Genomic DNA, 22,016 nt, shown 5'->3' with positions numbered 1-22,016 from the left:
CTAATCGATAAAGGGCAAAGGGTAGTGGTCCTTTCTTGTAGCGGCGTTCAATCTCCTATAATCGATGCACACGCGCCACGCATTTTGTACTCTCTTGGTGACCACTCCACCATCGTCCTTCTTAACCACAGTAATGCCCGATTTCTTGGGAACGACCTGGACCGGGCTCAACCATTCACTGTCAGAAATTGGGTATATGATACCCGCATCAAGTAGCCTAGTGACCTCCTTCTTTATCCATCAAGGATGGTCGGGTTGAGCCTCCTTTGCGGTTGCCTAACCGGCCTAGCTCCCTCTTGGAAAAATATACGATGCATGCATTTGCAAGGGTCAATCCCCACAATATCAGCTAGGCTCCAACCAATTGCCTTCTTATACCTTCTTAGAACATCTAGGAGCTTTTTCTCTTCTTCACTAGAAAGCTCACTAGCAATAATGACCGGAAACTTTTGGTTGTCCTCTAAGAAAGCATACTTCAAATGAGATGGAAGGGGCTTCAGTTCACTTTTTGCCTCAAGCTGAGGTTCCTTTTCATCAAGCTCACGGAGTTCATTCTCAACAACTTTCTCATGTTCATCCTCTTGGTCATCCGTCTCTTCAACAACATGGTAGCACAACTTGTTGTGGTCTTCTTCTTGCACTTCTGCTACCACTTCATCAATTACATCACATCGGAGAACGGAATGCTCTTTGGGAGGATGCTTCATGGCTTCTTCCAAATTGAACTTGATAGTTTTGTCTCCAACCTCAAAGGAATATATACCGGTGAAGGCATCTAACTTGAATTTAGAGGTCTTGAGAAAGGGTCTACCAAGTAGAACGGAGGATGAGCTTTTATTTTCTATTGGAGGCATTTTAAGGATGTAAAAGTCAACCGGAAAGACCAAGTCCTTGATTGCCACAAGTACATCTTCTGCTATTCCCATCACAGTGATCACACTTTTATCGGCTAAGGAAAACTTTGCCGCCGACTTTTTTAATAGAGCTAAATTCAACTGCACAAAAATGGATAGTGGCATGATGCTTACGCAAGCTCCTAGATCACACATACAGTCATGAAAAGTACGTCCACCAATACAACAAGACACCAAACAAGGTCCAGGGTCACCACATTTCTTTGGAATAGGTTCCATCAATGAAGAAATTGAACTACCCAAGGATAATGTCTCCAACTCTCCTATCCTATCCTTGTGTGTGCACAAGTCTTTTAGAAATTTTGCATACTTTGGAATTTGTTGGATAGCATCAAGAAGTGGTATGGTTACCTTAACTTTCTTGAACACCTGAAGCATGTTTAAGTCGAATTCCAGAGTTTTCTTTGCTTTCTTCCCCAAGGAAGGGAATAGGATAGGAATGGACTCATCCACTATACTTTTCCTCTTGGGTTCTTTAAGGCTTACACCTTCTTCATCTTGTTTTTGTCTACCTCCTCCTCTTCATGTGGAGCTTCAACAACCACTTCTTCCTCATGAATGTCTTCCATGACCCTAGGAGATATCTCCTCCAATGTAGTCCCCGACCGTAGAGTGATGGCATTGAGACCGCCCTTGGGGTTTGGTTGGGGTTGGAAAGGAAGGCTAGAAGAGCTTGAGGGTTGGTTGGTGTTGTTGGAGGACATGGACAACTTTGAGATCATGTCGGTGAGATTGGCTAATTGAGATATTGAGATGAAGATTGGTTGTTGTTGTAATGAGAAGAAGAATTGTTCCATCTTTGGTTCTGATTGCTCCCTTGTGCATTATCCCTCCACCCTTGATTTTGATTATTACCATGAGAGTAGTTGTTTTGGCCTTGAGAAGGATAGGGTGGACGGTTGTTGTAATTCACATTGGCCACTACAAGAGCATGCTCCTCTTGAATTTGATGGCATTGATCGGTGTAATGTGTGGTGCTAGAGCACAAACCATAAATTCTGGGAGGGCCTTCAAGTTGAGCAACTTGAGGTTGAGCTTGGACGGCTTGGATGGAGTAGTATTCCTTTTGATCTTTTTGTATTTGAGTGAGGATAGTAGTCATGTCCCCAAGCGCCTTGGTTAAGCTTGCTTCGGAAGGGGATGGTTCTACCACACCCTTGAGAGGATTACTTCTCACCATCACATGTTGTGTAGTCTCAGCAACATCATTTATCAATTTCCAAGCTTCTCCCTCCGTCTTGTTCTTTGAAAGTGAACCGCCACTAGAAGCGGTGAGTAATCTTCTATCTTCCGCGCAAAGACCTCCGGTGAAGTAACTAATGAGCAAGTGAGTGTTTAATCCATGGTGTGGACAAGATTCCAATAGCCTCTTGAACTGAGTCCAATACTCACACAAACTCTCTTGATCTTTTTGCATTTTACCCGAAATCTCCTTCCAGATGAAGTCGGTCTTCTCTGGTGGGAAGAATTTATCTAAAAACTCTCTTCTCAAGAAATCCCAATTAGTCATAATTTTATCCGGTTGTGAATAAAACCACATCTTCGCTTGCCCTTCAAGAGAGAAGGGGAAGGCAAAAACCATGATAGCCACCTCATAGGCTCCATGCCTTCGAGCCGTAGAACAAGCAACTTGAAAATCCTTTAGGCTAATTAGGGTGTTACATTTAGTGGTTTCAGAGTAGTTTGTCCTCATGAGCCTGAGGGATAAACCGATTGTGCTTCATTGCATACTCTGCGTGTCTTTTTCTTTGATGCTATTAGGTTATCTATTTGATATTGTATAGCATGCTTATTTGTGAGTACTTGTTTGGGATAATTGAAGCGCTAGACTTTTGATATTGAGACTGATCACCTTAATATCGATTGTTTGGTATAGACAGGAACCCTAATGGCCACTCGCGGGCGAGGTCGAACACATACCCGAGAAAGTAGGAATGAGCAACCAACTGACAATCATGCCGAATTCATGGCCGCAATGGCGAATCTCGCTAATACCATGGAAGCTAATGCTGCTGCGACTTTGCAAGCTGTGCAGAGATTGGGCCAATCGGCCGGGAACAAAAACGGGAATGACGAAGAGAACGCCAATGATAATGCTGAAGGAAACGGAGATAACACAGGAGGAGTTCCGATGACCTTGGTGACGTTCCTCAAGGTTCATCCGCCAACTATCCAAGGATCAACTAATCCTACTGAAGCAGACCACTGGTTCCAGGCTATGTAGCGTGCTTTACAGGCGCAGCATGTTCCCCTCAATCAATATGTCAAGTTTTTCGCTTATCAGCTAGCAGGAGAGGCCCAGCCCTGGTGGCAAGCAGAGTGTCGCTTGCTACAGCTTTAGAACGCCGATATTCCATGGGAGGTGTTCCAAATGGCCTTTTACAAGAAATACTTCCCTGAGTCTGCAAGGGAAGCAAAGGAGATAGAACTAATGCAGTTGAAGCAAGGTTCCCTATCTGTGGCAGACTACACCAACCAGTTTGAGGAGCTCTGTAGATTTTCTAGGGTATGTCAAGGTGCCCCGGAGACTTACGACAGTTGGAAGTGCATTAAATACCAAAGGGGGCTAAAGGACAACATTATCACTACTGTGACTCCTATGGAGATCCGTGTCTTCTCCGACTTGGTGAACAAGGCCAGAGTAGTGGAAGAGTATGCCAAGACCGTGGCGGCATCCAAGGATACTCATGGAGGAAGCTCTAGTCGGGGGCATGGCAAGTATTTTCATCCGAGAGGACAAAGCTTCAAGAGAGGAGGATATGCACCTCAAGGTCAAGGAGGCTTTAGAAAGAACACCCATGATCAGATTCAGCGTGGCAAAGGGAGAGGAAATCAGAGTAAGAGTTCTTCGGATTTAGCTTGTGATCGTTGTGGACGTTTTCATCCATATGACTCTTGCAAGATTGGTATAAGTGGGTGCTTCCACTGTGGCTTGCCTGGTCATTTTGCGAGGGATTACACACGTGGGAAGAACCCAAGTGCAGGTCAGAGTCAACACCAGGGGCGAGTCTTTGCTGTGAACGCCAATGATGCTTCCAAGGCAGATCCATTGATGAGAGGTATATGTCTAATTGGTGATAAATCCTTAGTTGCATTATATGATACTGGAGCTTCACATTCGTTTATTTTGTTTGCTAAAGTTGAGAAATTAGGCTTGAAAGTGTCAGAGTTACCTTTTGATCTGTATGTACATACTCCGCATCAGACAGTTATGACTAGGTTAGGTTGTAGACGAGTAGGTTTCAAGCTTGAGGGTAGAGATTTTGTGCATGATTTGATCTGTTTACCAATGGTGGGGCTAGAGATGATTTTGTGGTTTGATTGGTTGTCGAAGAATCGGGTTTTGTTGGATTGCTTAGAATGGACTATTCGGTTTATGCCGGAAGGAGAGAATGGAGCAGTGGTAGCTACGGGATATTACCTGAACTCTGTAATGGTGCATTGTAGTGGGAAGGAGTGTCAGGGTTATATTTCGTTGGCTACGAATGCGTTGGGTGATGTCCAGAACTTGGATCAGATACCAGTAGTTAGAGATTTTCCTGAAGTATTCCCGGAAGATATCCCTGAGTGCCCACCTCAAAGGGAAATTGAATTTGCGATTGAATTGGTGCCGGGAGCCAGACCAGTATCGATTGCGCCGTATAGAATGGCTCCGATAGAACTGGCAGAGTTAAAGACTCAGTATCGACCGAGTGTATCACCGTGGGGAGCACTAATTTTATTGGTAAAGAAGAAGGATGGAGGAATGCGTTTATGTGTGGATTACCGATAGTAAAATAAAGTGACAGTGAAGAACAAGTACCCGCTGCCAAGGATAGATGATTTGATGGATCAATTGCAAGGAGCTGGAGTATTTTCCAAGATTGATTTGAGATTCGGTTATCATCAAATAAGGGTGAAGGAGGATGATATCCCTCAGACCGCGTTTAGGATACACTATAGACACTACGAATTTACGGTAATGTCCTTTGGGTTAATGAATGCACCTGCTATTTTCATGGATTACATGAACAAAGTGTTTCGTCCCTTTTTGGACAAATTCGTGGTGGTTTTCATAGATGACATCTTAGTCTATTCTAAGACGGCAAAGGAGCATGAGGAACACTTGAGGATTATGTTGCAAATCCTAAAGGAGCAAAAGTTGTATGCCAAGTTGTCGAGGTGCGAGTTCTGGAAGGAGGAAGCGAAAGTTGTATGCCAAGTTGTCGTTGTGAGCAAAGGAGGGATAGCGGTGGATTCTTCTAAGGTAGAAGCGGTGATGGAATGGGAAAGACCGACGACTATGATGAAAGTCAGGAGTTTTTTGGGCTTAGCCGGATATTACCGGAGATTTATCGAAGGATTTTCCCGGATTGCATTACCAATGACGAAGTTAACAAGGAAAGAAGTGCCATTCGTGTGGATGTCAGAGTGCAAAGAGAGTTTTCAGACTTTGAAGTGTATTGTGATGCGTCACTGAAAGGTTTGGGTTGCGTGTTGATGCAACATCGGAACGTGGTGGCTTACGCATCGCGTCAGCTAAGACCGCATGAGGTCAATTACCCCACTCATGACTTGGAATTAGCGGCGATTGTGTTTGCATTGAAGATGTGGAGACACCACTTGTACGGAGTAAGGTTTAGCGTCTTTTCTGATCATAAAAGTCTCAAGTACATCTTTGATCAGAAAGAGCTAAATATGCGCCAAAGAAAGTGGATGGAGTTGCTTAAAGATTATGATTTCGAGTTTAGTTATCACCCTGGAAAGGCGAATGTGGTAGCAGACACTTTGAGTCGAAAATCTTTAACGATTGCTTGGATGAGGATCAAGGAGGAGGAGTTAGTGGATAAATTTGTGGATCTTAAGCTGGACATTGGTGATGTTGCCAGAAGAGCTTGTTTGAACCAGTTACAGATCTCAAGTACGTTTAAATTAGAAATAAAAAGGGCTCAGCAAGATTAGCATAAGCTTCAGCAATTGTTTCAACTAGTTGGTGATAACAGGTGTGAAGAATTCACTGAGGATGATGAAGGGTTGTGGAGAAATAAGGGGAGAATTTGTGTACCAGATGTTGGGAGTTTGAGGCGAGACTTGTTGTCGGAAGCTCACAACAGTGGGTTCTCTATTCATCCCGGGAGCACGAAGATGTATTATGACTTAAAGAAAATGTTTTGGTGGCCTGGGATGAAGGGTGATGTAGCTACAGTGGTATCCAAGTGTTTGACTTGCCAGAAAGTAAAGATAGAGCACCAAAAACCATCGGGAATGCTACAACCACTTGAGATTCCTCAGTGGAAGTGGGAAGGAATCGCGATGGATTTTGTGACCGGTTTACCAAGGACTAGGTCAGGATTTGATGCTATTTGGGTGATCATGGATAGCTTAACCAAATCCGCTCATTTTCTACCTACCTGAGTAAAATGTTCTATGGAGGCGTTAGCAAGATTGTACATCAAGGAGATAGTAAGGTTGCATGGTGTGCCATCGAGCATAGTGTCAGACCGTGATCTCCGATTCACATCAAGGTTTTAGGGAGCTTTCCAAAGAGCTTTCGGTATGAAGCTATGTCTCAGTACCGCATATCATCCGCAAACCGATGAACAGTCGAAAAGGACCATTTAGGCGTTGGAGGATATGCTGGGAGCATGTGTTTTAGATCAACCCAAAAGTTGGGATCATTACATGCCATTGGTGGAATTTGCATACAACAATAGCTTTCATGCGAGCATTAGGATGGCTCCGTATGAGGCCTTGTATGGACAAAAGTACCAGTCTCCACTTTGTTGGTATGAATCCGGTGAAATAAGCGTTTTGGGTCCTGATGTAATAGTAGAGACTACTGAGAACATTAAGAAGATTCGTGCAAAGATTCTAACTGCTCAAAGTCGACAGAAGAGTTATGCGGATCAGAGAAGGAAACAGTTAGAGTTTGAAATGGGGGAGCACATATTCCTTAGGGTTACACCGACAACTGGGATTGGAAGAGCAATCAAAACCAAGAAGTTGAACCCAAGATATATAGGACCGTTTGAAATTTTAAGGCGATTCGGGCCGGTGGCGTATCAAGTCGCTTTGCCACCTCATCTATCTAACTTGCATGACGTATTCAATGTGTCACAGCTCCGTAAGTACACGTCGGATGCGGCTCATGTGTTGGAGCCTGAATCGGTCGAGTTGAAAGAGAACTTGACTTTCCAAGTAACGCCAGTGAGGATCGATGACACTAATGTAAAGAAGCTGCGAGGAAATGATGTTTCATTGGTTAAAGTTGCTTGGGAGCGAGCAGTAGTAGAAGAGCACACTTGGAAATTAGAGTCCGAGATTCAAAAGGATTACCCCAAGCTTTTCTCAGGTAATTCAAATTTTGAGGGCAAAATTTCTTATTTGGTGGGGAGAATGTAAGAACCACAACTAATAACTGGCTAATTATGTAATTAATATTGCCCAAATTAGATTCTGAAAAGCTAGAGTGAGAATTTGAGGATTTAAAGGTGATATTTGGACTCGGTAGGTCTTTCTGAGTCAGAAAATGTGTCTTCTACGAAAAACCGTAAAAAACTTAGAAAAATATTCGAAATGGAAAACCGAGCGTTAATTTTAAAGGTTTGACCCGAAGTTAGGCCAAACGGGCTAAAAACGCTAACGGGTTAGACCGGGCCCAAGTTGGGCCCAAGCCCAACATATAAAAGGCTCAATTAATGAACCAATCAGCACAAACACACTTAAACACACCCATCAGAAATTGAAAGAAGGAGAGGAGAAGAGATTGAGCACTATTCATGTCAATCTTCCAAAGCTCATATCTTGAGCTAGAGAGCTCCGATCGCCGCATCGTTTGCAGCTATGCGTTCCTTGTGAAGAGCTCTACAAAACCCATACAAGAAACTGGAGAGGTAACCACGAAATCCTTTCTATTCTTCTCTCAAAAATTTTGGTTCTTAGAGCCTTGGGTTTTGACATCTAAATCTGTTGGAAAAGGTAAGAGCCATTAAACGCTTGTGAATTTATGTTTAATTGGAACCCTAGTTTGATTTGTGGTGATTTATATGGATATAGCTTGATTTTTGTATGTTTGGAGCTTGTTGGTGCTTGTTGGAGTTGCATTGGTGATTGGATTTTGGTTGAGAGCTCATTGGTGCTAAATTGGAGTTTTGGTGCATATAAGGAATCGGCTAAGGTATGGTTTTGGTTTCCTCTATGTTGTATATAATATTCATGGACACTTAGGCTAGTGACCAATAGGATAGGTTTGAATTAAAATGATTGTTGGTGTGTTAAATGTTGATGAATGATGATTCATGATAAGTTGATAAATGTTGGGTTCAATTATGATGATTTCCAATGATATGATGATGTTGAATGATTGTATGGATTAGAAGTTGGTTCATTATGATTATTGTAGTGCTAAGATTTATGAAATGGTAAGTTTGAAGGTGATTTGATCATGTGTTATATAGTTGATGTTGGAGTTGAGAGTAACGAAATGAGAAGGAAAATGTGGTAAGGTTGGTGTATTATGATAAAATAGATAAATTTTGATGAAAAGTAGAGTTTTGAATGGTTTGGTATGGTTTGGTATGGGTATAATAAGAAATTATGGAAATTGTGAAGTTTGGTAAAATTGGGTTTTTGGTGAACTTTGTTCGATCATAACTTATGCCTCAGTTTTCAAAATTTGATGAGATTTTTTTAGAATTAAAGATATTTGAAAACCATTTAAATTGATACAAAGTTTGTAAAATTTGGAATTTTGTAGAGGGAGGTATGATCATTCAAAGTTGGTGTTAAAAATCTGAAATTCTACAAAGTTACGGAATTTTATGATTTCTGATATGTGCGCACGCATAGCCTTGTGCGGACGCACCATCTGCGAAAATTTTGATCTGTGCGGACGCACACACTTGTGCACACGCACAGGCAGGAAAATGCGTTCTGTTTGCAGCGCTAGCACAGCTTGTGCACGCACATATCTAAGGAAAAATTTCAACCTGTGCGGATGCCATTTTGATGAACGGATTCTTGACGGTTTAGAATTTCACTAATGAAGTCTCGTTGTAAAGTATAGTTTCTAAACCAACAATAATCCTTTCCTACAAAAATTTTGTTTGTCACAAGTACAAACCCCTAAAATCTATAAACCAAAGTATTTAAACCTTAGGTCGTTCTGCCTAGAAATTGCGATAAAGTGTCTTATTATTGGTTATGAGGTATGTTTGGGTTTTTTTTTTTTTTTGAGATTTTAGACATTAAATGTAAATGGCAATGAAAATAAACTAACAACTACAAAGGTCTTGGCAAGATATGAGAACTAGAAGTCTTATCCTAGTTACCTTCCTCAATTGAGATGAGAATTGACCATTGCTACCATTTAGTTAACCTCTAATCATGGGGGAAAATCAAGTGGATGAATTAACTTGATTCCCCAAGTCCTAGCCAACTCCTAAAGGAAAGACTAGCTTTAGTGGTATCCAAATCAATTAGCAACTTCTAATTATCAATCAACAAAGGCATTAGATAACTCAAGCGTCACTAATTACTCCACCTAGGCCAAGGGGAACAAAATCTATACTAAAATCCAACCAAGCATTTCATCAAATACTTGGAGGGCACAAAAGAAAAGCAAAGTAAATTGGCAACAACAATGAAATCTAACAACAAATATTGCAAGGAATTAATAACAACAATTAAAAGAAACACAATTACCATAAATTACTAATGCCAGGGCATTTTGGCCAGTTTCACTGACATTTCCTTTACTGTTTTTAGGGTAGTATCATGCATTTCCTTAGGAAATAAGCTAGTTTTGGGTAGATATTCACTTACATCTTGATTCAAGCATGCATTGTGCAATTTACATGATTTCATGAGGATTTTGCATGAATTTAATGATAAATTGGATGTTGCATTTCCCATGACTTGGACTAGAACTTTGATGCACTTTATTGCTTGATTTCAGGACAAAGGAAGCAAAAAAGAACCACATTAGTGGCTACGTTAGTTACACTAACGTTAACACTAACGTGGAATGGGAGTAACTTGCAAAGTTAATGAGAAAAGTAATTGCCAATAACACTCTCGAAGCCATCATTGCCCACGTTAAGAGTCACGTTAACTAAGTTAACGTGAACTCTAACGTGGAAGAAAGGAAATGGAGCCAACGTTAGTGACACTTAACATTATCACTAACGTTGGACCAAGCTCATAAGTGGCCACGTTAGTCACCACGTTAACTTAGTTAACGTGGCCTCTAACGTTAAGAAGAAAGCGGGGAAGCCAACGTTAGTGACATTGAACATTATCACTAATGTTGGCCAAGTCACATTAAGCCACGTTAACTCCCACGTTAACCTAGTTAACGTGGAAGCTAACGTGAGGAAACAAGGTGGTCGACAACGTTAGTGACACCAAACATTGTCACTAACGTTGGAAGGAACCCACACAAGCCCCAATAAGCCATGTTAACTCCCACGTTAACTTAGTTAACGTGGAAGTTAACGTGAAGAAGGGAGGTGACGCCAACGTTAGTGACACCCAACATTGTCACTAATGTTGGAAGGAGCCCACACATGCCACCATGAGCCACGTTAACTCCCACGTTAACTTAGTTAACGTGGATAAGGGAATGTTGAGCCAACGTTAGTGACACTCAACTTTGTCACTAACGTTGGAGATGGCTAGCATGGCCACGTTAGAAGCCATGTTAACCTAGTTAACGTGGACTCTAACGTGAGAAATAGGGGCATATTGGAACGTTAGTGACAATGGTAAGTGTCACTAACGTTCTCGAAGGTTGGCAAGCCTACGTTAAAAGAGCCACGTTAACTAAGTTAACGTGGACTCTAACGTAGGGAAGGGGGAGATTTCTCAACGTTATTGGGAAAGGTGAGTCCCAATAACGTGTGCGAAGGATAAAGGGGCAACGTTAGTGGCAACGTTTGTGCCACTAACGTTGAAGTTAATGTGGCTCTTACTTGGGTGAGGAACGTTAGTGAAAAAGGTGATTGTCACTAACGTTCTCAAACCCATATTTTCACTGAACGTTAACACCACTAACGTCCTGAGCTAAAGTCTCTGCCCACTTCACACTTTCTCTCTGCAAGTAAAGTCAAGCCCAATGAAGAAGAGAACTGCTTCAAACTCAAGATCCAAAGGCCCATACCCAAGACTTGAAGAGCCAACTAGAAGAACAGAAGAGTAGTATATATAGGAGTAGCTTTAAATTAAATAGGGTAGGAAATTATAGGGAGCCTCTGGGCATAGAATTACTCTCTGTATTTACTTTCTCTGCACTTCTAGTTTCATCATGTATTCTCCATCTTTGTTTTTATTTTCCAGAGCTATGAACAACTAAACCCTTTTCATTGGGTTAGGGAGCTCTGTTGTAATTTGATGGATCAATACTAGTTTTCATTATTCTTCTTCTATCTTTTCTCTTGATTTTACTTGAAAGCTTTTGATCTTCATCCAATTGGGTAGTTATCTTGGAAAAGAAGCTATTCATACTTGGATCTCTTCTGAACCTTGAAAGAGGAATGAAGAGATCATGCTAGAAATGCTTTCTCATGCTGGACGAAATTAGATTTGGATGGATATGTGACTATAATCCTCTCAACACTTGATTTGAGAAATGCATGTGGTATAATCAATGACCATACTTCATCTCTTCTCATGAGCAATTGACCAAGGAATTGGCTATTGATCAAGATTTGAGAGATTGAATTACAAGAAATTGTAATTCAATCACTTAACATTGCCAAGGAGATCAATGAGTGCATTGATTGAGGAAGAGATGAAAATGAAATTGATCCGGAGAATGCAACATCTCCTAAGCCCAATGAACTCCCCATTTCTGATCTTACCTATTCTCTTTAATATCTGTCATTTACTTTTATGAGCAATTACCCATCCCCATTTAAGATTCTGCAATTTACTTTCCGTCATTTACATTCAGCTCTTATTTCTAGCATTTACTTTTCTGTTATTTACTTTCCCACCATTTAATTTTCTACAATTCTCAACTCAAATTCTGATTCGCTCAACTAGAACATTGCTCTAATTAAAGTTGCTTGATCAATCAATCCTTGTGGGATTCGACCTCACTCTATTGTGAGTTTTTACTTGACGACAAATTCGGTACACTTGCCGAAGGAAATTTGTTATGAGACAAGTTTTCCGTGCATCAAGTTTATGGCACCGTTGCCGGGGATTGATTGTGCATCAACAATGATTAAATTGGAAGATAACTAGATTGAGCATTTTATTTTTTATTTGATTTAATTTTCTGTTTGAGTCATTTACTTTCTGTTTTAGTTAATTTCTTCCCTTCCCCCTACTTTTTCTTTGTTATTTACCATTCATTTCACTAACCCACTAACTGTTTGATATATTGCATCACTCACACTAACAGTAATTCTGACAGAAATACTTTCTGCATCTATTTTCCTTGCTTGTACTTGTTGGTTGTATGACAGGGAGAAGAAGCGGAGCTTCAACTTCCTTTGATTCTGAACCTGAGAGGACCTTCTTGAGATTAAGAAGGGAAGCAAGAGGAAAAAGAGTAGTTGGTGCTGAGGAAGAGGAGGAATACTTTGAACTAAACATGGAAGAAAACATGGAAAACCATCATGAAGAAGAGGCTCACAACTATGGCAGAAGAGGACGAGCAAATCATGCTGGGGAGGATAGAAGAGTTTTAGGCTCTTACATCAATCTAAACCCAGGAAACTGTGGAAGTTGCATTCAAAAGCCAACCATCCACGCCAACAATTTTGAACTAAAACCACAGCTCATCACCCTTATTCAGAACAACTATTTGTTCGGAGGGAGTGTCCAAGAGGACCCCAATCAACATTTGACCACCTTCCTGAGAATTTGTGACACAGTGAAGTCTAATGGTGTTCATCCTGACGCCTATAGATTGCTCTTATTTCCATTCTCACTCAAGGATAAGGCAGCCAAGTGGCTGAAGTCTTTCCCAAGGGAGAGCTTGACAACCTGGGAGGATGTGGTGAACAAATTCTTAGCAAGATTTTACCCTCCTCAACGAATCAATAGGCTGAGAGCTGAGGTCCAAACATTCAGGCAACAAGATGGTGAGACTCTATATGAAGCATGGGAGAGGTTTAAAGACCTAACAAGGAGGTGTCCACCTAACATGTTCAACGAATGGGTGCAGCTGCACATTTTCTATGAAGGGCTCTCTTATGAATCAAAGAAGGCAGTAGACCATTCATCCAGAGGATCTTTGAACAAGAAGAAGACCATTGAGGAAGCCATAGATGTCATTGAAACTGTAGTAGAGAATGACTACTTCTATGCTTCCGAAAGAGGGAACACGAGAGGAGTGATGGAGCTAAACAATGTAGATGCTCTGCTGGCCCGAAACAAGCTCATTACCCAGCAGCTGGCTGACCTCACCAAGAAGATGGAGAAGAACCAAGTAGCAGCAATCACCACTTCATCAACAACCCAAGAAGGAGTAAATGAAGAAGCAGAGGGAAGTCAGGAGCAAGTCAACTACATTGGGAATTCACCTAGGCAAAACCATGATCCATACTCCAAGACCTACAACCCTGGATGGAGGAATCACCCAAACTTTGGGTGGGGAAATCAACAAGACCAAAGCCTTGATCAAAGACGCCCAAATCCCAACAATGCAAGCCACCAACACTTCACATCTAGACCATATCAACACCCCAATAACAACACCTCTCCACATCCACATCAAAACCAAAATAACTTACCTCATCCTTCCACCTCTAATTACAATCTACAATCATTTGATGACAAACTCTCAAGGATTGAGAATCTACTTGAAGGCATAGGCAAGGAGATTCAAGACAACAAGGTGTTCAAAGAGGAAGTGCGAGCCAGTTTCAAGAACCAGATCGACACAATCAAGAGGTTGGAATCTCAAGTGGGGTATCTCTCTGAGCAAATTCTCAAACCCACAGATGGATTCCCAAGTGACACAAAGAAGAATCCGAGAGGTGAAACAAAGAAAGTAAGATGGGAAGATTGCAATATGGTCACTATAAGTGATAAGGAGACTGAGGACAAGCCAAGCAAGCTGTCAGAACAACCTGAAGATACCTCAGTAGAGAAGAAGGAAAAAGATCATCAAGAACCAGAAATCTCACAACAGGAGCTGCTGAGACTCTATGCACCTTTTCCCCAACTGCTCAATGGTGCTGTGGAGAAGAGAATATACTCAAGGTTTCTTGATTTGTTTGCATCTCTGCATGTCAACATACCATTCATCAAGACTATTCAACAAATGCCTGCATACATCAAGTATATGAAGCAGCTGCTTCCCAGCAAAAGCTCACTCAAGGGAGGCCAAACTATAGTGATGAACAAGGAGTGCAGTACCCTCATTCAACCACAGCTGCCTACAAAAAGAAAAGATCCAGGGAGTTTTCATGTCCCCTGTGCCATGGGGGAAACAATGTTTGATAGAGCACTCTGCGATTTAAGAGCAAGCATCAACTTAATGCCCTTATCCCTGGTGAAGAGGCTGCAGATCAATGAGATATTGCCCACAGATGTAGTCATCAGACTGGCTAACAAAACTCAAAAACAAGCAATAGGGGTGGTGGAAAATGTGTTGTTAAAGGTTGGGAAATACTTTCTTCCGACAGACTTTGTCATCTTGGACATGGAAGAGAGTCACACTCACCTAATCATATTGGGAAGACCATTCCTAGCTACAGCCAGAGCACTCATAGATGTGGAGCGAGGGGAGCTAATATTAAGGATCCATGATGAACGACTCAGCTTTAATGTCTTCAAACTCTCACAAGAAGCAGACCAAGAGAACAAAGAACCAAGCAAAGATCATAATGAGATGCTGACAGAGGAAGCAAGCACTGAAGCACAACCAGCCCATCTGGGAAAGCCCTGGGTTGATGAACAAGGAAATAAGCAGTTGTCACAACTCAAGGAAAAGCTGGAGGAACCTAAACCACCAGAGACATGTGAAGACAACAACAAAATTTCCTTAGAAGAAGAAGTCACCAAGAGCAAGGCAACATCAAAAGGGACAAAGAAGAAGGTACCAAAGGGGTGGTTTGAACTCGTGAGGAGGTCTATCCTCCCAGCTGCAAATAATTCAGAGGTTAATATTAATCGAGAAACTATGGTACATTGCCTAGTACAAGGTGGAGAAATCAATGTGCATGAACTTATAGCTGAAGGAATTCAAGATTCAGCTGAGAAGCTTGAATCAGGTGCCAGACTTTGGTACCCCAGCACCATTTTCAGATTATGCAAAAAGGCCAAGGTGGTCTTTGAGGATAACAATCCAGACTGGGTGAACCCTGGGAGGCTAATGACAACCCAGTGTATGGCCTATACTACACCTGCTCAGCAACAAAGAAGGCCACAAATAGGGAAACTGAAAGCAAAAGAAGGAGCTCACCAAGAGGAGTCTCATCAGGAAGAATATCAACAAGAAGAGCATTCTTAACAGCCGACTTGAATATGAATCACCTTCTAAAAGCCATTGAAGATTTGGGGATGAGACATATGGAAGGACAAGAGCAAATACTAAACCTTCAGTCCAACTGGATGAGCCAACAAGAAGAGTGGCAGAAACAACAAATGGAGCAGCAACAGGAACAATACTCCCAGCTCACTCAAGCCATCCACCAAGTTACTGAGAGGCAAGAACATCAAGATAAGCATTTGCAGGAACTCAATCAGCGGCAAATAGCTCAGATGAAAGCATTCAATGAGTTCACTGTACTTAATGAAGGACGGCAACTACATAGGGAAGAGTTCAACGTAAACACTCAAGCCAAGTGGAACTACATGTCTAGTAATATGCATCATCTACACTATGCCATCCCTACATATGATGAGGTCCAAAAAGATTTTGTAGAACAAGAAGAGAGGAAGGTGAAACAGTAGAAGGAAACACTCAAGAAGAAGATGGAAGATGGTGGTTTCTAGAAGAAGCTGATTGGAAAAAGTAAAGAAAATGGGAGTACAAGCAATCAAGAGGGACACAAGGAGGACAAGCAAGGAGGAGAGCATGGGCAACCACATGAGTAAAAGGTGGTGAAGTTCCTCCTTTGGTCCATCTTTCTCTATGCTTTAAATAAGGAAGATCTTGTATGAAATAGAACTTGCTTCCATGTTAGTTTAAACAATTTTAAATTCTGTCTTTTAAGTTTTGTTGAAAAGGTCTATGTTTGCTGGTCTTTATGTCACTGCACCCTTACTTTGCTTATTTGTATGCTTGTCCCTTTGATTTAAATGAAAAGAGAATGAGTGTTTTTAAAGACCAGAGAGGAGTTCATACTATGGAGTAAGTTCATGAGTTTATGGTATAGTCATAAGTTAGCTAAGTTGGTTCAACCAGAAGGTGGGAGGACAACTATCTGTCATGAATACTGTGCTTGAAAAATACCTCATGAGACTAGCTAAATAAGAAGATCCTAATAAGAAAAAGGGAAAGAACAATAAAGGTTGAAAAATAAAAGAAAAAGAGTAAGCAATAAGGCTAGGCACCAATGGTTTTAATCTTGAGGCATGTGTCTGTGGTGCTCCTGTGTGAGGGATCTACTTGGATGAATAAGCTCTTAGGGGTGCCTTATCACTTGGTAACTTGGGTTAACTAACTCGAGATTATCAGCTGAAAGTCCACTATCAAGAGTAACCCTCAATACAGAACATTAATAACCCAAAGAGGTGCTGGACACCAAGGTCTCAAGAAAAGAAAATAAATAAACTATGTGCCTGTGGTGTGTATGTATGGGGGAGAGACTTGAGCAAGTAAGTCCTTAGGCGTGCTTCATCACCTAGCACCTTGAACCAACTGGTTCGGGAGTGTTGGCCGAAAGCTTATTTTAAAGAGTTGCCCCCTTACATAGCACTTAGCTTAAGAACAAAAATAAGCCCTGAAATAACAACAAAAGGATCAATGAATAAAAGTCTCATGGGATGCAATCACAGTGAGTATTCTAGGACATGATAAAGGTCTGAGAGCCAGGAATGAACCTAAGTTGCTATGCATGAAACCACCATAAAACCAGGGACATGACTTCCACAAGAATGACTCATTTCTCTTGGCGTTCCATTCATCATTCTCTTGTTCCAGTACTTGCTTAGGGATAAGCAAGCTTTAAGTTTGGTGTTGTGATGCCAGGGCATTTTGGCCAGTTTCATTGTCCTTTTCTTTACTGTTTTTAGGGTAGTATCATGCATTTCCTTAGGAAATAAGCTAGTTTTGGGTAGATATTCACTTACATCTTGATTCAAGCATGCATTGTGCAATTTACATGATTTCATGAGGATTTTGCATGAATTTAATGATAAATTGGATGTTGCATTTCCCATGACTTGGACTAGAACTTTGATGCACTTTATTGCTTGATTTCAGGACAAAGGAAGCAAAGAAGAACCACATTAGTGGCTACGTTAGTTACACTAACATTAACACTAACGTGGAATGGGAGTAACTTGCAAAGTTAATGAGAAAAGTAATTGCCAATAACGCTGTCGAAGCCATCATTGCCCACGTTAAGAGTCACGTTAACTAAGTTAACGTGAACTCTAACGTGGAAGAAAGAAAATGGAGCCAACGTTAGTAACACTTAACATTATCACTAACGTTGGATCAAGCTCATAAGTGGCCACGTTAGTCACCACATTAACATAGTTAACGTGGCCTCTAACGTTAAGAAGAAAGGGGGGAAGCCAATGTTAGTGACATTCAACAATATCACTAATGTTGGCCAAGTCACATTAAGCCACGTTAACTCCCACGTTAACCTAGTTAACGTGGAAGCTAACGTGAGGAAACAAGGTGGTCGACCATTGTCACTAACGTTGGAAGGAACCCACACAAGCCCCAATAAGCCACGTTAACTTAGTTAACGTGGAAGTTAACGTGAAGAAGGGAGGTGACGCCAACGTTACTGACACCCAAGATTGTCACTAACGTTGGAAGGAGCCCACACATGCCACCATGAGCCACGTTAATTCCCACGTTAACTTAGTTAATGTGGAAGCTAACGTGGATAAGAGAATGTTGAGCCAATGTTAGTGACACTCAACTTTGTCACTAACGTTGGAGATGGCTAGCATGGCCACGTTAGAAGCCACGTTAACCTAGTTAACATGGACTCTAACGTGAGAAATAGGGGCACATTGGAACGTTAGTGACAATGGTAAGTGTCACTAACGTTCTCGAAGGTTGGCAAGCCTACGTTAAAAGAGCCACGTTAACTAAGTTAACGTGGACTCTAACGTAGGGAAAGGGGAGATTTCTCAATGTTATTGGGAAAGGTGAGTCCCAATAACGTGTGCGAAGGATAAAGGGGCAACGTTAGTGGCAACGTTTGTGCCACTAACGTTGAAGTTAACGTGGCTCTTACTTGGGTGAGGAACGTTAGTGAAAAAGGTGATTGTCACTAACGTTCTCGAACCCATATTTTCACTGAACGTTAATACCACTAACGTCCTGAGCTAAAGTCTCTGCCCACTTCACACTTTCTCTCTGCAAGTAAAGCCAAGCCCAATGAAGAAGAGAACTGCTTCAAACTCAAGATCCAAAGGCCCATACCCAAGACTTGAAGAGCCAACTAGAAGAACAGAAGAGTAGTATATATAGGAGTAGCTTTGAATTAAATAGGGTAGGAAATTATAGGGAGCCGCTGGGCATAGAATTACTCTCTGTATTTACTTTCTCTGCACTTCTAGTTTCATCATGTATTCTCCATCTTTGTTTTCATTTTCCAGAGCTATGAACAACTAAACCCCTTTCATTGGGTTAGGGAGCTCTGTTGTAATTTGATGGTCAATACTAGTTTTCATTATTCTTCTTCTATCTTTTCTCTTGATTTTACTTGAAAGCTTTCGATCTTCATCCAATTGGGTAGTTATCTTGGAAAAGAAGCTATTCATACTTGGATTTCTTCTGAACCTTGAAAGAGGAATGAAGAGATCATGCTAGAAATGCTTTCTCATGCTGGACCAAATTGGGTTTGGATGGATATGTGACTATAATCCTCTCAACACTTGATTTGGGAAATGCATGTGGTATAATCAGTGACCATACTTCATCTTTTCTCATGAGCAATTGACCAAGAAATTGGCTATTGATCAAGATTTGAGAGATTGAATTACAAGAAATTGTAATTCAATCACTTAAGATTGCCAAGAAGATCAATGAGTGCATTGATTGAGGAAGAGATGAAAATGAAATTGATCCGGAGAATGCAACATCTCCTAAGCCCAATGAACTCCCCATTTCTGATCTTACCCATTCTCTTTAATATCTGTCATTTACTTTTATGAGCAATTACCCATCCCCATTTAAGATTCTGCAATTTACTTTCCGTCATTTACATTCAGCTCTTATTTCTAGCATTTACTTTTCTGTTATTTACTTTCCCGCCATTTAAAAGTCACGTGTGGCCTTCGACGCATACGCGCACAGCGTGTAACGGCCTAGCCCCGAAGAAACGGCACTTTTTCGGGATCAAACGGAATTTTTACAGAATTTTTAGGAATTTCTATGCATATAAGCACCTCCACTGCACAGGTGCTGCGTCATCAAGCTGCTGAGTCAGCAGCTTGATTGCACAGGACACCTCTCCTAATCTAAGTAGGCACGTCGCGAAGAGTTGCATTTTTTAGCCACTTCGGGCCCGAATTTCAAAATTCTGATTTCCGTGGTTAGTCTCTATGTGACGAGCCGGTCACAAATTTCGAGAGAAAAATTATATTAATATAATATTCATATATTATTATTTTATTCAGAATATTATATTATTATCTTCTCTACTGTGATTAATGTTGATCTATGCTTAATAATATAATAACTGAGCTTGAAATCTACCGGTAACGGATAATACCGGCATTCTTAGATGAACTTAGCACTGCTAATGCTTCATCATATATCTTTTATTCTTATGATTATCCAGTTACTAGTGTCATTTACACTAAGTAAATTAATGTTTATCCATTAGTAGTGTAATTACTTAAGTTCTAATACATCTAGCTTTAGTAATTATCCTTTTCTGAGATATTTTGACAAGTAACTTTTGTATAATCATCATCCAAAAGCCACGGCCTCCCTAGGACAGCTTGGCTATCATTTTTGTTCTTGGAAAAGCTTAGAACACCATGAAAGAAAACCATGAAGCTTCCATGAACACCTGAGCTACTTTCTCCGTTCTTTCTCAAACCGAAACCCCTATCAAAAATCTAATCTTACCAAAGTGTTCACCTCTTCCTCCTCTTCATTTCTATGTCACCTTTCATGGAGTAAATCAAGGTATGAAGGCTGCTCCTTCTCCTTGAAGATTCGGCCATGGTGGTTCCTTAAGTTAATGATGTTTTCTTCATGTTTTCTCTTAGGATCTCTTATTCAATCACCAAAAGCTCCAAGAAAACGGGATTTCTAGTTACGTTAAGGTGAGGAAAACCTTCTTTTCATCATCATGAAGCTTCAGCCTTCATGGTTCATAAGATTCTAAAGTTGTTTTTGATGTTAAAATAGGCGTAACAGTGCTTCTGGAAGCTTGTTTTTGGTGCAATCTCAGACAGCAGCAAAGGAGGTAAGGTTTGGTAAATTAATCAATGATTGGCTGTGTTCTTGAAGTGTTAAACCAGATCTTGTTGCTTGAGATTTAATTTTGGGTGTATGTGTGAGGGTTTGATCATGGAAACTTGTTGTTTAATGCTTGAAAATCATGTTTATGATGGTTTTGAAGTGGCTGTTGGTGCTGCTGGAAAACGTGACATTCCAGCCATGAAAATCATGATTTTTGATGCTTATTTGATGTGTATTTGATGGCTGAAAAGTTTCTCTTTGGTTTGATAAAAATTGGATTCAAATCGGTTTCCGAAAAGATTGAAAAACTAGCTGAAAATCAAGCAGAAATCTGATGAACTTTTGAAATAAAAAATGTTTTTGGTTTTTGGAAAAACATGAAAACGTGTATTCAAGGAGTTTTGGGGTCAAAATGCAATTATTAAAAAGTTTGGGGTTGAAAATTAATTAATCAAAAGTTGAGGGGCTAATGTGCAAATATTAAAAGTTATAGGAGTTAAAGTGCAATTTCCAAGAAGTTCGGGGGTCAAAATGCAATTTTTGAAAGTTAAATAAAATATTATTATTTTAATAATAAAATATTAATATATTTTTTTATTAATAATATTATTTTAATAATAATATTATTTTATTAATAATAATAAAATATTGATAAAAAGACAGTTTTCCCTGAAAGGCTCAGGAAGGCAGATTTGAGTCCAGAATTCTCTAATTTCCTTTACTAAACACCTAAGAAGAGGTATAAGAGAAGATATAGAGGTATATGAGGTAAAGAAACAAGATTTTGAAACCTGTGTTTAAGTTAAAAAGAAAAGGAGTTAAAAGTGATATAGCTGTGTACCTGACCTTACAGAGTAAATAGAGAATTATAAAATGAGCTTTCTGTGATGTTGTAATGCTTGATTTATGATGATTGCTAAATGATGGAAAGTATGGTTATATGTGAATTATGAGCCTTCGAGCAATGCTTGTGAATGTTGTGCGGGGACGCCCGTATTGAGATGTTGCTTCCCAGACAGGCTGCGGTAGAGTAGTACTAGCCCTGCAAGCTGAATGCTTGGTAGAGGCCTGACTTGCATACCTGCGGTATATTGAGACCTGAGCAAATACCAGCCCTGCAAGTCGAGAGCACTTAGTAGAGGGTATGCGGTACTTAATCTGGGATTAAGTTCTGGGAAGGCCTTATCTGACTTGGAGGGTCGGATTGCGTCGGGTGCGGGTCGAAACCGACAAATGAACTCATTACCTGCAATAGGGACAGACATGCATCATACTTGTTTGTGCATTATTTATAACTAATCTTCTTGTGTTCTTGTTCTATTCCTTGTTTGTTGGAGCATAACTGTGTGATTGCATATTAATGTGTGAATGTGCATTTATTTCCTATTTTCTCTCTTGTTCATGTGTTAGTTTATGTTGCTGTTATGTACATATTACTCTACATTTATTTATACTTCTATGACCACAGACATTATAAATGAACTTAACTGTAAACCCCGACCTTACTAAGAACTCCCCAGTTCTTACCCCTTACACCTCTACAGATGGACACGGGAGTC

The 22,016-nt window shown here is 40.6% G+C and overlaps 2 protein-coding genes and 1 non-coding gene across 3 annotated transcripts; 2 read left to right on the top strand and 1 right to left on the bottom strand.

Moving 5' to 3' along the window:
• The first annotated feature begins 3,285 nt into the window (after window positions 1–3,285).
• LOC110272046 (uncharacterized) lies at window positions 3,286–4,686 on the top strand. Its single transcript, XM_021123834.1, has one exon. The coding sequence runs from the start codon at window positions 3,286–3,288 to the stop codon at window positions 4,684–4,686; it is 1,401 nt and encodes a 466-aa protein (XP_020979493.1).
• Window positions 4,687–6,626: 1,940 nt separating this feature from the next.
• LOC107640734 (uncharacterized) lies at window positions 6,627–20,697 on the top strand. Its single transcript, XM_088487080.1, has 4 exons — window positions 6,627–7,245; window positions 8,327–8,393; window positions 20,404–20,461; window positions 20,557–20,697. The coding sequence occupies exons 1-4, from the start codon at window positions 6,627–6,629 to the stop codon at window positions 20,695–20,697; spliced, it is 885 nt and encodes a 294-aa protein (XP_088343206.1).
• LOC148564724 (small nucleolar RNA R71) lies at window positions 12,946–13,049 on the bottom strand. The gene has a single exon (XR_015885233.1). It is a non-coding gene; the product is annotated as a small nucleolar RNA R71 (small nucleolar RNA).
• Window positions 20,698–22,016: the final 1,319 nt, after the last annotated feature.

This window comes from Arachis ipaensis, chromosome B5 (genome assembly GCF_059453495.1).
Source record: "Arachis ipaensis isolate K30076 ecotype BB chromosome B5, ASM5945349v1, whole genome shotgun sequence".
NCBI lineage: Eukaryota > Viridiplantae > Streptophyta > Magnoliopsida > Fabales > Fabaceae > Arachis > Arachis ipaensis.
Note: the sequence above shows the minus strand (reverse complement) of the source record. Positions and strands in the feature narration are given on the sequence as shown.

What these genes read in the sequence shown, in the direction of transcription:
- LOC110272046 (XM_021123834.1), top strand. Translation starts at nt 3,286, where the DNA reads ATGGCCTTTTACAAGAAATACTTCCCTGAGTCTGCAAGGGAAGCAAAG.
- LOC107640734 (XM_088487080.1), top strand. Translation starts at nt 6,627, where the DNA reads ATGGCTCCGTATGAGGCCTTGTATGGACAAAAGTACCAGTCTCCACTT. An exon ending in TTACCCCAAGCTTTTCTCAG is followed by an intron (nt 7,246 to 8,326) that starts GTAATTCAAATT and finishes GTAAGTTTGAAG; the next exon opens with GTGATTTGATCATGTGTTAT. An exon ending in CTCAGACAGCAGCAAAGGAG is followed by an intron (nt 20,462 to 20,556) that starts GTAAGGTTTGGT and finishes TGTATGTGTGAG; the next exon opens with GGTTTGATCATGGAAACTTG.